A 17574-nucleotide genomic window follows, 5' to 3' on the forward strand; every position below is an offset into this window, starting at 1 on the left:
ACGGTTTTACCGTGTGCTTTATTAGTCCAGCAAACAGAGTGTGCCACAGAGGTGCACCATTTAGGCCACAGTGCTCTCCAGGAGCCAAAGACCAGGACTTTGCATGTAGACAAAGGGAAGATAAATGCTGAGGGCTTTGTCCTGTTTGTTTATAGAGAGTAAAGCTGAAATAACCTGATGTCTGTCTGCCCCACACAGTTTCAGAGCGCTATGCCCAAATGCTTTGTGGCACTGAGCAATCCACTCACCGTCTGCCTCATTTCCCTGTTTGTCAAAGGGTTAGTGACGCGAGCAGGTGAGTGGGAGGAAGGAAGGAAGAATGTTGCTTAGGTGCGTTGGAAATGGAATGTGCTATAAAGGCCTTTGCCACTTGTCTTGGGAGATTATTCCACAGTCTCCTACTCCTCATGGGCAGGGGCAAGTCCAATGCAATCAGAAGTGGCATGGAGTCCGGAAGAGGCTCAAATGCTGTTCCAGAGTGAGAATGAAATGTGTGGGCCAGGCCAATGCCCAGTGGTGGGGAAGGGGGGGTGCAGACAGCCCTGGCAGAGAGGAGAGCAGAGCAAGGTCAGTATTTTCCAGTGTCCTGCAACCCCCTCCAACAGTTTTAGGAAGATGCCTTGGTTGAAAGAAGGCACTCATGCTGAGGGAGAGAGAGGTCTTGGGGAACACGCACCTTTGCCCCAGGTAATGGGCACCCTTCAAAGCACAGAATGGAAAATAAGATTTTTTTGTTTTAGCTGGGAAGCCTCCCCACCCCCACCTTTGTTTTGGACAAAACAGAACATTCAAAAACTTGCACCAAGACAGCAGCGGGGGTGGGTGGGTGGGAAGGTTAAATGCTACCAGCAAAGGACAGCGCCTGTTAGCTTTGAACGGCTTGTTGGGCTTGGAATTCACATCCTCCATGATGTCAGGTTTCTAGACGCTCCGACAGACCTGAACCCTGTACTGCCCCAGAAACACAATTCCTTCCTTGCTCCCCCCCCATCATGTAGCACCCGGCTCCCCAGCCTTTCACACAGGCTAGGCAGGACTGGTGCAAATTCCTTCTCCACTCCTGCAGCTCCCCCCTGGCCTGCACTGGGCCTCTGCTCTGGTCAAACTTGAGCTGCAAACATCATTTCTGCCTTTCCCCTTCTCTGGGTCCTTCTTACATCCACTCCACACACACACCCCATCCCCACGGGTGCAAAAACTACATGCCAAAACAGCGAGAGAGAAAGACAGCTGCTATTTTGGGTGGAGGGTGGCAGAAGCTGTAAATAATCAGGGCCAGGGGGGATTAATTCCAAAAGCCTGTTCTCCTGTGATTTCCAGTCCAGCTTTGCTATAAATAGCCACCCCTCAGCCATGTAGAGGTTGCCTGTCAAGTGGAAACCAGTCACCAACCCTGCCTTTTTACATCACCCCTGGCTGGGAAAGGCTTTGTGAATCACATAGGTACCCCAATGGAGAGCCAGCACTTCAAAACTATTCATGTGAGGCATGAGGCTGTGCACGACCCTCCCTGGGGATTCTCTGTAGGGAACAACCCTGCACTGGCTGGAGGGGGCATGGACCGGGATGGACAACAGGGGCCCTAAGCTACAGGTTTTTCCCATCTCAGCTTTCTAGGGCTGCATTTTATTGTCCATGTCAGTCACAAGGGGCAGTTACAGAACTGTCTGGTTTACTCCTCGGGGCTCTATGGTGTCCGGTCCCTGGGTGAGTGGCAGACCCCATGGGGCACTTCCTGCTCAGCCATAGGATGCCAGGGAGCAGTTAGAATCACAGAGTCACATACGTGGGTGTGGATGTGAGTGTGAGCCTGGGTGGGGCAGACACGGTGCAGTCTACTTTCTCCTCTGGGCACTGGCTGGCAGCTGTCCCATTACTGTGCCAGTCCTCATCCTCCATGCTTTCATCAACTGGGCCCGTGGTCATCTTGGCTTGGTTGCTGCTCCTGCGATGAAGGGGTGACTCGTCTTCATCATAGTAGCGCTGGAATTGGATCGGCCGCGTCCGCAGCCTGTAGGTGACAGCCAGGGCCAGTGCTGCGAGTGCTAGGAGAGCAACAGCAACGCCAAAACCCACGGCCAAGTGGCTGTGGCCGAGCGGGGCGTGCACAGGCTGAGTGTCACTAGGAAGGCCAGCAGTGCGCTCTGCTTTGCACTGCCGGGCGGCAGGGGCCTGGCACGCCAGCAGATTCTCATTCTGGGGGATGACGCAGACTCTGTACTCAGTCCCTGTGTGGAGATCGTGGAGCGTCACCTCAGCCAACCCTCCCACCACCCACAGCACCTGCTCATCCCGGCCAGCCGTGTACCGCACCTCAAATTGGTCATGGTCACCGGAGAAAGCCCAGGAAACCACCAGGGAGGTGTTGCCCTTTGTCCTGATGTGGACGCTGCTGATGTAGTCGGCCAAGCATGGGTCCCACCTCTCCAGCACACGGTGAAGGGAGGTAGCTGAGTGGGTGGTGGAGCTGGGGAGCCTCTTTGTGGTGATCAGGGCGGTGGAGGTCGTGGTGGTAGCTGTGGTAGCAGCCCCTGGGAGAGGTATGTCTCTGGGTGGAGCAATGGCCGTGGGTGTATTCGTGTTCTCAGAGGGGCTGAGGGTGGTGGAGTCCGTCCCAAAAGGTGGGCAAGTCAGCTTCTGTAACTGGGCAAGGTGAAAAACAAAACCCACATGAGAGAGAATCAGGTCTTCTGTTTCTTTAGGGCCTGGATGAAGCACCAGCAGGGATAACTCCTCCCCACTGACAGGCAGAGGCTTCTGGGAGGAAACAGCCCAGCCATCCTGCACCCCAATCCCAGACAGAGGTAGGAGATTATTTTGAGGGGTTTAGGACAGGAAGTGGAGAATGCCTGATCCAGTTCAAACTGTAGTGGGGAGATCGGTTAGACTGGAAGGATATAAATTACCCAGTTTAGAACTGTCCTAGGATACCAAGCTAATACCTCAAAAACAACAAGGAGTATGGTGGCACCCTAAAGACTAACAGATTTATTTGGGCATAAGCTTTCATGGGTAAAAAATCCACTTCTTCAGATGCATGGAATGCCTAACAAATAAATCTGTTCATCTTTAAGGTGTCACTGGACTCATCGTTTTTGTGGATACAGACTAACATGGCCGCCTCTCTGATATAAGCTAATAACTCTAACACAATCAGTCGGAGGTCTTTTATGGGCAAGAATGTCAGAGTGGCTCTGTTTTCAGGTGACCATGTATCTCGGAACCAGGACTGGCTCAGTTTCCAGGGGCATTTGGTCCTGTTTCTGTAAACTTCTCTGGTCCCCACCCACCAACTGACCACCAGCCACCTGAGCTGGGAAAGCTGACAGCAGGTTGAACGGCTGAGGCCCAGCTTCCCCCAGGCAGAGGCAGATACCAGGAGAGGCATCTGTGTGCTGTGGTCACCTCCCCTGCACGGCAGGTGAACGGATCGCAGCAGACACGGAAGGAGAGGTGTGAGGGGAGGGACAGGCCGAGAGTGAATGTGACAGAGGATGAAGAAGGGTGTGGCAGAGAGAGGAAGAGGGAGATAGGAAGGGAAGAGCTGTGCTGGTCTTTGCATTAAGCCAACATGAGCTTGTATTTGAACAATATATTATTTTTATTCACGCCTCACATAACGTGGGAACCAGAGCCTGCCATAAGCTGCGGCCTGCTCCGAGCGCTGACACCCAGCGCCTTCTGCACGGCAGGATGGCCTCTGCAGCCACACCCTAACCCAGCAGCCCCGGCTGCTCCCCACAAGAGCTAGGGAGGGGGAGAGAGAGAGGGACTGAGCAGAGGAGAAAGGGAGGAAATGAAGACAAAAAACCACAGAAAATAGAATGTGCAACTGTTTCTTTCTTCCCTTCACCAGCAGCTGAACTCATCCTGTGTGCACCTTCCCCCCCAACCACTGAAACACATTAATGCCATGCCAGGCCCACCTATTAACTCCCCCCTCCCCAAATTGCTTTCGGATTTCCTGTGACCTCCGCAGCCCCTCCACCAAAAAGCACTCCCTCCCAGCTGGCAGCGCTGTAGGGGGCCGTGCCCTAAAGTGGCTATCTCTCAGCACCGAGGGTCAGGGAGCTGCTATCAGCTGCAACCAGGAAAGATCTTAAACTCTGCGGAAGGGGCCAGTGTTTTCAAGCTAAAGGACTGAGTTTTGGCTCCCTGGGGGAATGGGGCACGTGGGAGTTATGTAAGTAACTGTCTGTTATCTGCAGTGCATGGAACTGTCCGTGTCCTATCCGCATACTGGCCAGGCCTCATCCTGCCGTGAGATCGGCAAGGGCATTGCTTGTCTCCCTTTTAAAGTACTGGTGCCATGAACAATGGCTCCCTTCACAGCACTCCCAGCCCTTGAGGCAGAAGGGGAGAGACGCTTGGATTGGAAATCCTGTGTGCCCTGGCCCCAGTCCACCACTTTCATGTACTCTGGAACCACAGGCTGTTACCTCTATGTCCACCAGGAGCTGTCCCTGTAGCACCCCTGGGGAGCTGCACTCCACGGGGCTGCGTTCTTTCCGGACCACCTTCTTCTGCCAGGTGCGGAGCCAGATCAGGTTGCAGTCACAGCGCCACTTGTTCCCAGTCAGATACAGAGTGGAGAGCGACTTTAGGGAGGACAGAGGCGGGAGCGACTCCAGGCTGTTGTTCCTCAGGCTCAGCAGCTCCAGCCAGCGGAGCCTGGTGAAAGCCAAGTTGGTGATCTGCTCCAGGGCCAGGCTGTCCAGGAACAGCTGCCTTAGGGAGCGAAGCCTCCTCCCAAAGGAGAGAGACGTCAGCTTCCGGATGGGGTTACCACTCAGCTGTAGAGTGGAGAGCATGGGAGAGGTGCGGATGGCTGCGGGCACGCTCGTCAGCTGGTTCCTGTCTAGGCTGAGGGTCCGCAGGCTGCCTGGGAGGGCTTTGCTGGACACATTGGTAATACGGTTCGCACTCAGGTAGAGCCGACGCAGCCGCGGGAGGCCGTGAAGGGCTTGGTCAGAGAGCTCCAGCAGCAGGTTGTTACTCAGGTCCAGGGCACTGAGTTGCTTCAGAGAAGAGAACCCACCTGAGAGAGAGAGAGAGAGAGAGAGAGCCACACACATTCCAACCAGGTCAAGCCAATATCAAATGTTCTCTGCTTCAATAATCTCTGACCATGAGGCACCTCCTCTCCCCGAGCCTTGAGTTACCCCCTCCCATTTTCCCCTGGGTAGAAGGAGGTGCTGACTTTGTATCATGGACATGCAGGACCCGTTGGTGGCAGTTCTGGCCCCCATCCTCTCAGCAGTGTGGGGTCTTCAGGAGACCTACAGCTTGGGCAGGGATTAGTAGAGAAGAGGTGTGGGGGGAGGGACAGGTCAGTGGTTTGAGCATTGGCCTGCTAAACCCAGGGTTATGAACTCAATCCTTGAGGGGAGCCACTTAGGGATCTGGGGCAAAATCAGTACTTGGTCCTGCTAGTGAAGGCAGGGGGCTGGACTTGATGACCCTTCCAGGTCTAGGAGATAGGATATCTCCATTATTAATATTATAATGCTGGTTGCTCAGTTAGCTGGCTCATAGTGGTGCTGGGCACCCAGCCTATCCATCCAGAAATACCTGGCAGGAGGTGAGCAATCTGGTTGTGCTCCAGGTACAGGAAGATCAGATTTGTCAGATTCTCAAAGACACCCTCTGGGACCTGCTCCAGGAGGTTGTTGTCCAGGTGGAGATGGTAGAGATTCTTGACCCCCTGAAAAGCCCCCGGCTCAATCTGATGGATGCCACTGCTGCCGAGGTAAATGATGTTGATCTCAGCCAGTTCTGGGAAGAAGCCTGCTGAGAGGGTGCTGAACTGGTTGTGCTGCAGGTCGAGCTCCACGGTGGCATTGGTGATGCCAGGGGGAAGAGAGGATAAGCTGGCATTGGAGCACCGGACAAACCACTGGGAGAAGAAGCAGGAGCAGTTCACAGGACACTGGGCATTGCCTGGGAGCTGTGCAATGGCCATGACTGGAATCCACAGCAGAACAAGAACCATAATCCAGAGCCTCGACATAGTGTCTCTGTTTGCAAGACAAGCCAGGCAGCGAGTGAAACAGATTCATACAAACTGTAAAAGGGCTGGGAACAGAATAGATCACATCTTGTCCACACCTCCCTGAGACTGTCCTTCTCTATGCTATATTCTCCAGGGAATTTGTCCAGACGACTCTTAAATTACTCACCGTCCACAGAGGACTAGTCCACAGCCCAGCAGATCTCACTGGTAGGAGATGTAATATAATGCAGCCAACATGCTCCTATCACTCCAAGTTTAATAAACCTTTGAATCAATCTGAACAGTTCTTCTTAGCCCTTTTGTTTTTACCCCACTGATGGTGTGCGTGCTTGTCACCTCACTCGGCTTTGGCTGAGCTACAGGAATATTGTTATTTTAAATCTTTCCATAGGTCAGTTCCTGTAGCCCCTTAGTTGATTTTAGATCATCATTTCTGGATTCCCGTCACTTTATCAATATGTTTCTATTATCAAGAGCTAGCAGAGAATGAAGTTCTCAGAACCAGTGACATGGCTCATCTGCTGCCAGCTGCATGTGATAAAGTCCTGTATGGGTCCTGCCTCAGCGCAGGGGGATGCACTAGATGACCTCTCTAGCTACCTTCTGGCCTTACATTTCTATGTGGCAGACCCATAGGAACAAAGGAACTGCTGAAACCAGATCAGACCATTGCTCCATCCTGTCTGGTATCCTGCCTCCAACCGTGGCCAGGACCAGATGTTTCCAGTGCCACAGTCTAAAGCAGGGGTCGGCAACCTTTCAGCAGTGGTGTGCCAAGTCTTCATGTATACAGTCTAATTTAAGGCTTCGCGTGCCAGTAATACATTTTAATGGTTTTAGAAGGTCTGTCTAAGTCTATAATATATAAACAAACTACTGTTATATGTAAAGTAAACAAGGTTTTCAAAATGTTTCAGCAGCTTTATTTAAAATTAAATTAAAATGTAGATCTTATTAGTTTAGTGTGATCCTTGCCCTTGCTTTTCCTTGCTGAGTTTTCCAGTGTCTGGTGGCTTGTATTTAGATACTTTAAGCTGCACACAGGCTTCTAAGTTATCAGCTGATAACTGGCCGGCAGGAGGTCAGCGGCTGGAACCCCAGATCGGCAGCTGAGGTGAGTGGAGCTGGCGGCTGGTAGGGCTGAGCAGGGCCGGAAGCCTGGACCCTGTCTGGCAGGGGGCCTGCGCTGGAACTCCAACTGGAGGCAAGGTGAGTGGGGCTGCGGCAGGGACCCCAGCTGGTAAGGAGCCAGCAGCCAGAACCCCAGAGTGGCAGCGGGCTGAGCGGGTCAGCCCGCCCAGCTCTGGGATTTCAGGGGTGGGCTGAGCGTCTCCGCCAGCCCCCCTCTGGGGTTTCAGCCGCTGGCTCCTGCCAGCTGAGGTCTCAGCCCACTGCCAGCCTGGGGTTCCTTCACCCAGGCCAGCAGCGAGCGCTGAGTGGGACCGGTGTCGGGACCCCGGCTGGCAAGGGGCCAGCAGTGAGAGCCCCAGAGCAACAGCAGGCTGAGTGGCTCAGCCCGCCTCGCTCTGGGGTTTTGGCCACTGGCTCCTGCCAGCTGGGGTCTCAGCCCGCTGCCAGCCTGGGGGAAGAAACCCCAGGCCAGCAGCGGGTGCTGAGTGGGACCGGCGGCGGGACCCCAGCTGGCAAGAGGCCAGCAACAGGAACCCCCAAAGTGGTGGCAGGCCAAGCGGCTCAGCCCGCCCCGTGTGCCATCAAAAATCGGCTCGCGTGCCACCTTTGGCACGCGTGCCATAGGTTGCCAACCCCTGATCTAAAGAGACACTGTGCTGTGTCAGCAGCTGCTATAGTGTCATAGACTTTAAGGCCAGAAGGGACTATCATCTAGTCTGACTTCCTGCACATTGCAGCCACAGAACCTCACCCCGCCCACTCCTGTAATAGACTGTCCCTTAACCTGTGGCTGAGTTTAACTTGAAGTCTTTAAATCATGATTTAAAGACTTCAAGTTACAGAGAATCCATCATTACTCTAGGTTAAACCTGCAAGTGACCCGTGCCCCATGCTGCAGAGGAAGGTAAAAAAACCCACAGGGTCTCTGCCAATCTGACCTGAGGGGAAATGCTTTCCTGATCCCAAATATGATGATTAGTTAGACCCTGAGCACGTGGGCAAGACCCACCAGCCAGACACCTGGGAGAGAATTCTCTGTAGTAACTCCGAGCCCCCCTCCCCACCTAGTGTCCCATCACCAGTTGTTGGGGACATTTACAATGGCAGATGTAGGCAGCCTCATCATACCATTCCTCCACACACTTATCAAGCTTGGTGTTGAAGCTAGTTAGATTTTTTGCTCCCACTGCTCCCCTCAGAAGGCTGTTCCAGAACGTCACTGCTGTGATGGTTAGAAACTTCCATCTAATTTCAAGCCTAAACTTATTGATAGCCAGTTTATATCCATTTGTGCTTATGCCAGCATTGGCCCTTAACTTAAATAACTCCTCTTCCCCCCTGGTGTGTATCCCTGTGATATATTTATAAAGAGCAATCATATCCCCCCTGAGCCTTCTTTTGGTTAGGCTAAACAAGCCAAGCTCTGAGTCTCCTCTCATAAGGTAGCTTTTCTGTTCCTTGGATCATCCTAGTAGCCCTTCTCTGCACCTGTTCCAGTTTGAATTCATCTTTCTTAAACATGGGAGACCAGAATTGCACATACAATTCCAGATGAGGTCTCACCAGTGTCTTGTATAATGGCAGTAACACTTCCCTGTCTCTACTAGAAACAGGGGTGGCTCCAGGCACCAGTGCAGCAAGAGCGTGCCTGGGGCGGCAAGCCGGGGGGAGCGGGGGGAGGGGGAGCGGCCTGCTGGTCGTCGTGAGGGCGGCAGCCAGGGAGCCTTTGGCAGCATTTCTGCAGGAGGTCCGCCGGTCCTACAACTTCGGTGCAATTTGGCAGCAGGTACGCCGAAGGCGTGGGACCAGTAAATCACCCACAGAACCGCCGCCGAATCCGCGTGACCAGGGCGGACCTCCTGCAGAACCGCCGCCGAAGGCTGCCTGACTGCCATGCTTGGGGCAGCAAAACACAGAGCCGCCCCTGACTAGAAATATCTCGTCTGATGCATTCTAGGACTGCATAAGCCTTTTTCTCAGCCACATCACATTGGTGGCTCATAGTTACCCTGTGATCAATCAGTACACCCAGGTCGTTCTCCTCCTCTGTCATTTTCTCTTGAAATGTTCTGAAGAGAAGCTGCTCACCTCACCGCCCCTAGGGATCAATGCTGTGCCACGCAGCAGACCTGGCTTTGATTCCTACTCTGCTGTCCCAGAGCAGGCCCGATGCCCGAACTGGTTTCTACCCTGCCATGAGGAAGATCCAGGGTTGACTCCCAGTTGCCCTGAGCCCTCCCAGGGGACACTGCTGTGCCAGAGAGGAGACTCAAATTTAATTCCTGCTGCCTGGAGTTGGGCAGACCAGGGGCATTCCAGAAATCAGTGCGGTGGCCAACACTTACTGCTCTGGGCTCCCACTTTGGGAGAGTGGGGAATTAGGCTTCTCACCTCTGATGATATTTTGTTCCAAAAGTTTGGAGGGTTTCTAGGGCTTCATGTGGTCTGGAATAATCACCAGGTCTGGCTTTGGCTGGCAACGGATTTTCACCAGTTCATACCAACGTTCTCCTTCCTGCCAGGGCAGCAGGACAAGATGGTGAAAGAGGAGCACTATCAGTCAGATTGGATCTACAGTTGGGTAGCTTTATCTTTCACTGTTCTGCCTTCCTTTATTCTCTTCTCCTCACCCATTCTGCCTCCACGAGCCTCTACTTCCTCCTCTCCCTCTCGATTCCCTCCCATTCCCAGGGCTGGAGACTCGGGCGGTGTCAATCAGCCTTCCTGCAGTGAAAGCAACAGCTTTACACCGCCAAAGGATCTGGCCCCCACTGTCTCTCTGACTGCTCCTGTTGCTTTCCTCCCCATTCTCTCTGCCCTGGTCTTGCTCCCTTTCTTTCTCTTCCATGGCAGGGGGACACTCTCTCTCCCGTCTCCTCCTGAATCAAGTTTGTGTAGCCCAAAGCCGAGGGAGCGAACAGGAACGGCCGCGAGCCTGGGCTTCCTCCTTTTGTTCACTCATGGCAAAACGGACTTCTAGAGAAAGGCTGACTCGGCAATCTGACCGGCAGGAAACGCAGCCCTGCGGTCTCCCCCTGGCCCGATTTCCTTGGTTAAGGTGTGGCTACAGTCAGGGGAGTCTCTGCTGGAACATGGCCCCTTCTAGCTGGATAGCTCCATGTCCCAGCTGCTGCCAGGCTCTGCCCTGCTGTGCCCTGCAGAGTCGGTGCCACTAGAGCAGAGCAGTCCTGACTGGCAGAATCCCTCGCCCTGGTGGGCATGGCAGGGAGAGCAGAGCAACGTGCAGAGCCCAGGGTGCTGAGGGAGGAGCTGGTAGAACCATGATCATGGTCGGAGCTGTAAACTGAACAACCCACTGGAGCTAGAGGGGACTTCAGGATGATGTTCCTGATCAAATCACTTCTCTCCTGGCACCACTAAACACTCCCTGACATCAGCAATATAATCCTCCGAGAATGGGGTGTTTGAGATCATCTCTCCTCCCCTCCCCAGCAGCCCTTTACTCATCACTGGACTTAGCTGCTTGAACCGATAGGAAACCAATGTCCTAGGATGCTCATCTCACACCCTCCAATGGGTCTCTATATGTACAGCAAGGACATCCAGATTCCTAAACACGGCTGCGGTGCCCCACGGGCCAGATTCTGATGTTAGTTACACCAGGGTAAGTTTGCAGTTACGCCACCGACATCTGTGGAGTTACTCTGGACTCACACCAGCATCTCTGAGACTCGGGGCCCGTGATACATGCCCTGTGCTTTGCAGTAAGGCCCTCAACCCAGCAGACTTTATGATGGGGCAAACCACCATCACAGCTTGTTCTTTTCCTGTTCTGTTCTATCTAGTGTAGAATAAAAAGATCATACCTAAAAGAAGCCACCGTTCTTGACTGCAGACACTCCTTCGCCAGAGTGATGAGTGTGCCACTTGGGTGCTGGGGTTAAAGTACAGGGGGAAGCAGAGCTACCCCACTCTGCTATATCAGAGGGAGAACTCCCCCCTCCGCCTTAGCTGGTGCAGGGACAACCCCCCTCTTTCCATTTCAATATACTGTAACTGCTGCTTGGGCACCTGTAGAGTTCTGCCCTGGCCCATGGAGTCTCGCTGCTCACTCCTAGGGGCTCGGCTGGTGGCATGATGAAAAAGAAAAAACAATATCCACTTTCTATTTCGTGCTGGTGACCCTGCTGCAGCTTCCCGGGACGAGGAGACCAGCGTGTCCATCTGAGAAACACACGCCAGGGAAGCACTGAAGCCACAGCCAACCGGAGTGTGGCCCCACCCTGCAGTACAGCCAAATGCAGAGGTGCTCAGCATTTCATGGCCCCCTAAGATGTCACTGTTCTGCCCATAGGGTACAGCCAGCTCTAAACCGGCTAATCTTCTGGCTCTCGTCGCTCTGTACCTTACCCATCGGCGGGAGTCTCTGCACTCTCTTCCTCTCCACACTCTGCATGTCTTCCCCCCCCGCAGCACTTCTCCCCATCTACTTCTGCTGAGCATGACTCCCGCCTACCAATCCCCTCTTCCTCCTCTCAGTGTTGCCTCTTTCACTCTTCCCCAGGATGCAGCTCTCTCCCCATCTGCTTTCTCTCTTTAACCTGGGAGCCTGATCCTGTAGCCCTCTACCTGAGAAACTCCCATAGTGCCACCGGATTGGACCCAGGATGTGTCTCTCCGCCACCCTTTGGGTGCGAGTCTGTGTTTGTTCTGAGTTTATTGTCTCCCGTGTTACTGCTGTAGCCCATAAGATTACTTTGCTAACTATTATATCCTACTAATCCAGCCAGCTGTATCAAATAATATGTTTCTCTTTCTGAATTAATCCATTTCATATACGATTCTTATATTTTATCAGTATTAATTCCTATGAAATTAGGATGTTTTGAAGCACATGATATGTGTTTCCTAATAATTATACATAGAATAAGTTTTGCTGAAATGCAAGAAGCCTATCGGCCTGTATCCGGTAAGATCAGCTAAACAGTTAAAAGTATGATCAGTTAAGAGTAAGTCAGCATAAAGGCTGGCAACCACTGGCACAGATAGAAATGGTCCCTGAACTTTGGGGAACTGAAGGGAGGAACTACACACAACACTGAACAGGTTTATCTGGCGTCTGCAACCGGTTGGTAATCGCGGGGTACACCACAAACCTGGAAGTCGCCAAGAGAGCCTAGCTTGGCAGTTTTCGGAGTGAGACAGTCCTTATTAATATGTGGAGAGTAAGTGTCATAATCCACTAACCTATAGGAGAAAGGTACCTATACATTTCTTAGGGTACGGAAATAAGATTTGGGTCTGAATTACATAGTGTCAGGATCCTATAAAATATTATGTAAGGATATCTTAGGGAACTTTTTTCTTTTCTTTGTTCTCCTATATTCTATAGACTATCATGCTATCAGCTCAGCGTGTGCAGTACAGCGTAACTACTCAACATTCCTAACTATTGGGGAAGCCAGAACCATCGTGTTATCGAGCATGTCAGGAGCAAGGCTGGTCCTTCACCTCCTATTACCGGGGCCTCGAGGAAGGGTGTGGTATGTTAAGTTAAGGTATTTATAATAGGAATGTTACCACCAGGAGTTTTGGAATTCTTTTACTGTTTTGCAGTCATAAGTTTCATAGCATTTATTATTCTTTTGTTAATCGCAATAAAGCTTTTATCGATTTGGTATTGTCCTCAGTGTAAGTGTTTTTGCCAAGCACCCCGAGAGTCCTCTCCCGATATAGAACTCTCTGAGTTCTCGGACCCTGTAGTCTGAATTGGACAAGAACCTATAAATCTTCTGGTCGGATGCGATCAGTGGTGAGCCATAACAGCTAACCCATAAAATTCAGGTCAACACTGCAAGCTCTATGGGGCAGCTCTGTGAAGCTCTCGGCTTATCTATAAGTGACTAATAATAGTGTAGGAATGGTTTCCTTTGGAGCTGCATATTTGTGCTCCCATCTAGCCTCCACTGAGCAGCAATTTCACTTACTTTCAGCTAGAAGTACTTGCTCTAGGTTTTCACTGTTTTTTCCAAACCAGTGAATGTAGCAAAATAACCCATTTGCAGCAGCTATTTCCAAATGCACAACATTTCTCATCTGCTCTGCCCTGCCTCCACGGCGCTCCCCCTACCCCTTCACTGACAAAGACACTCAGCGTCACTGGGGCTTTCCATCTCCCTTACCTGTCCTGAGAGACGGCTCTGCTGGGGAGTATTTGCTGCGCAGCTCCAGTGCTTTAGCCCCTCTCCAAACACCCCATGTGCTGTGGAGCGATTGTCCTGGTGACTCTTCCTCCTTTCAGCTCATATGCGTCCAACAAGTCACATAACCTGATGGAGGAAGCGGTGCTAGGACATGAGTTGTTTCCTCCTATTGTCTGCAGGGAGAAAGGATACAGATGAGCTGGAGAAAGTAAAGGCAGCAAAAAAAATAAAAATAAAAAAGATGATAAAAAAATACAGCCCCGAAATCTGGAACCCAGCATGCATCAGTGTTTGAAACACCTGAGCCTGCCCAGCCCTCCTTCAGGCCCTTTGTCCCTCTCCGCATTAGGAAATGAGCCAGGTTTGAAAACCATTTTCAAGTGAAAACCAAGGTGCTGGTCCCTGTCTAGAAAGCCTGAAATGGCCACACCCCAGTAGGCACCGAGCCCCTGTGATGTCCCACCAAGTCCAGAAGTTTTGGCTTTTTGTCCATAGCGTGAAACTTGTGGGCACTGGGGAGCAGAGAAGTGTCAATAGTAACTCCTGGCCTCTGGCGTTTTCTCCTGCTGGGAGTACGTCTGAATTTGTTGAGGCTTTGCATGAAATGCAGTTTCTGAAATCTGCGGTCATTGGGCTGGCTCATGGCAGCTTCACAAACTGATACCTTCCCCTGGAGGTTACATCATGTACTCTAGAAAATAACCTTAAAAAGTGAAGTCAGACTGGATATGAACTGAGGCAGCAATGTCTTCCTGACATCAGGCCTGAGAGAAATATCAGCTGCCTCAATCATCTCAATATGATGTGCACTCTGAAGCCTAATGATGATCATTTGAATGTCAACAGTGTTGTCAACAATTTAATATCAGAGGCAAGAGAATCACACTATGAAGGTTTGTGCAATCTCCTGCAAATGGCATCTCAGTTTGGTATCACAGGTGCACAAAGGTTGGGTTGTAGATGGAGCTTATTTTTTCCAGTCTGACATCTGTTTAGCTGACTGGCTTGGTTTGCTCACTGTTTGATACTGTAAAACAGATGCTTTCCTTTCTGGAACTGTATTTGTGATGGTACATCTACCTGGTGAAGTGCACACAGATGATACGACTGTGCTGCAATAATTCAGGCAGGAAATGATGTGGAATCTGGTGTCTCTAGGTGGTTGTGGTGAGGGGGCTGGAGAACAGGCAGCCACTGGGTCCCTTAATATGATCTATATCATGGAATTGTCCTGAAGCAAACTTTCAAAAAGGTAACAGCCCGATTTAATCCCTGTCCTACTAGAAATTAACCTGAGTCCTCCACACACAAGGGCCTTTGAACAACCATGGGGAAAAAGCAAGTTTGGGGCTCTACTGACCTGTGGCTGGTTCAGAACCGGAGACCGAGAGGTAAATGGTCATTCCATTCCCCCAAAAAGCTGGCTTTAAGCTGCTGAGCAATCGCAAGGCATCCCTGCCCCCCCCCCCCAGGAGGGATTAATCCAGCTTTAACTCGGCCACCTTTCCTTTTCAAAACAAAGGGTCTGATCCTGCAACCGCCTCAGTCACACAAGGCGTCCTAGCGAAGCCAAAGGGGCGGCTTGCTGAGTGAAGGCTACTCCCTTAGGGCAGAGGTCACAAGGGCAGGTAGGCTGGGGCATTTGTCGCTTAGAAGGACACAGGACTAACGTTTAGCGCAAGCCGCCCCCGTTCTGCTTGGATCAAAAAGCAGTAGCAACAGCATTGGCTGGCTTCTGCAGCCACCTGACCCACACAAAGAAGCCAGTGTCATTGGGAGGGCGAGAAGGGGCAGGCCCTCCAAGGCTGAGGTCCGTGAGGACAGAAAAAGCCACAGTCTTGTGCGTCTCCTCCCTGCACAGAAATCCTCCTACCTTCACCCCACTCCCCGCTGTGTGCGCAGGAAGGAGAGACTCCACTGCACAGTGGAAAATTCCACCCTCCTCTCCCCAGCGCACAGAACGTTTACATTAAAAACAAGTTGCCTGTGTTTCTCTTTCCTGTGTCCTGCTGCCCAGCCTCCGCCCCTCTCCCTCTGCAACGCGGCTTTTTGTTGTTAAATTCAAACAGGAGCAGAGTTTTAGCTGAGCCATTCTGTGCACTGGTTCAAGGACAATTCTTTCCCGAAGATCTCTCAGATGGAGTCTGGCCCAGCAAGACGATTAAACTCCGTACCTAGCCACAAACCAGCGTGATCCAACATCTCAGCAACCCTATAATAACAATACAACATGCACAGTCCAAATCTCTGGGGCAATCATCAGGCACTAAACTTTGAGCCCGCTCCTGCGGCTCTTACACACACAGACACATGAGAGTCAGTGGGACCACTCAGGTGAGGAAGACGTGCAACAATGGGGCCCACTAGCTGGTTCAGCTTGTGACCGAGCCCCCAACCATGCCCTCACTGGGCCCAGATGGGAGCAGTATCAGGCCCTGAGATAGCGGCATTGCCGCCTTCTGAGCCGCAGGCAGGGAGGTCTGCATTTCCAGAGCCGAGAGTTCTACTGCAAATGTTGTCTAGCTGACAATCACAACGCCCAGCTCTGCACACTGTGGTCACCTGAATGTTTTAATGATCCCCACAGAGCAGTACTTTGCGCTCCTGTCAGAAAGACAGCCCCCTTTCAGGTGACCACAGCTACATGTTTGCCATCCTCACTCTCCTTACAACGCTAGTGGGGCCCACTGAGCAAGGAGCCTACCCAGAGAGTTGAAGCATCTCCTCTCCAGCAAGTCCTCACTCGCACAAGCCTAGGAACCAGAGTCCAGCCCAGTAGACCCAGTGCAGCACCAGAAGTAGACCCCCGATCCTGCAAATAGATGCACTAGCCCTGCCTCTCAACGTGGGATTCCATTGACTCTGGGGACTCCTGCACCCACACAGAATCCCACTGACGTCAATGTGACGCCATAACGGCACAGGGGTAACAGGCTAATGCATACGTTAAGGAGGAGCAAGGACCTAAGCAGCTGAGACATTTGCGAATGAGAAAGCAGCATTTTCCTTTATGAAAATGACATTTCAACCTTTTTCTGAAAAAGGCTTAAATGCAAATTCCCCTGCACCTGAATAATCCAGGGCATTGTAACTGACTGGCAGGAGACGGAGTCTGAGCATCACAATGAGGTGACAGCTAAAACTCTCTGCAAACTAATGGCCTATTCCCCAGAGATGCAGAGAACAAGCAACTTCCACTGGAATCAGAGAATATCAGTTTCTCAGCAAGTCACTGGATCAGGGCCCTGGAAGATTTAAAAGGAAAAAAAAAGATGGCAGGGTTACGTTCCTAAGCTCTTACTAGACCGTGGGTCCTCGCACAGATTCCATAGGCAACGCCACCACTGCCAGAGAAGCTGAAACTCCAGTCATGAAAGATAGCACTGGTGCAAAACTACCCATCCATTATCCCAACTCTTTCTGCAAAGCGAAAACACCTCACATGCGCACACAGAGACACAGGCACTTCCTTTAATAAAACAAATGAATGCAGCATTAGGGTTAGGTTTTAAATGCACAACAGTCAGGACATTCAGAAACCTGTTTCCTACATCAACTGTCACTCAGCACGTATCAGTAATTTGTATTACTATAGACTTAAAAGAAAGCCTTATATATAAGAAAGCATTAAGTCTATAGTGATACAAATATATACATGTGCACAAAATGGCTAAGTTAGTTATAGTGGAAGCTGCTAATGTTTAATCTATGTGCATTTCTGAGGTAAACCCTCATGCTGGATTAGAGAGGAGTAGGTTTTTATTTAATGTCTATATTTTAGATTATATATCATTTCTCTACACACAAGTATACACAGAGAGGAGAGAGGAGGGGCAAGGGGGAAGGGAGTCAGTCTAGTTCTAACACAGATATTATTTTTCATGGCATTGTGACATTCAAGACAAGGGGTTTAAATTCCACAGCCCTTCCTCTACCAAAGGCTTTCCCAGTAAGTACAGAGGGATGCATCTGATTAGTTGCTGCTCTCCCAAAGGCTGCACTTCACTTCAGTTTTGCTTTCCCCCACCAGCTCTGTGTGAGCACGAGCCAGGCTGGGAAAGCAACACAAAGCTCCATTCAGCCCTCATTTCTGAGAGTAAAGTAAACCACACACACCCACGCCCACCAGGAGAATTCACAGGACTCTGGTAGCTGCTGGGTGAAAGGATTTCAGTCCCTTTGGCTTTGCCATTCCCATCTTCACTTTCCTCAGTTTCGCGTTACTCTAGTCCTGCTTTCCTGGGGAAGGAGCTGCCTTGTGCAAAC

At 51.4% G+C, this 17574-nt stretch overlaps 1 protein-coding gene across 2 annotated transcripts in view; it reads right to left on the minus strand.

Moving 5' to 3' along the window:
- Window positions 1–17574, minus strand: part of LOC123346748 (chondroadherin-like) — a 27377-nt gene continuing 9803 nt past the window's right edge. For both annotated transcript variants that reach the window (XM_044984214.1, XM_044984220.1), the window contains 4 exons: window positions 13288–13481; window positions 5572–6017; window positions 4440–5038; window positions 1–2643 (listed from right to left, as the gene is read on the minus strand). In XM_044984214.1, coding sequence (XP_044840149.1) covers window positions 1771–2643; window positions 4440–5038; window positions 5572–6010 — 1911 coding nt within the window. In that variant the 5' untranslated portion in view covers window positions 6011–6017; window positions 13288–13481 and the 3' untranslated portion in view covers window positions 1–1770. The remainder of the gene's footprint in view (window positions 2644–4439; window positions 5039–5571; window positions 6018–13287; window positions 13482–17574) is intronic.

This window comes from Mauremys mutica, chromosome 1, assembly GCF_020497125.1.
Source record: "Mauremys mutica isolate MM-2020 ecotype Southern chromosome 1, ASM2049712v1, whole genome shotgun sequence".
NCBI lineage: Eukaryota > Metazoa > Chordata > Testudines > Geoemydidae > Mauremys > Mauremys mutica.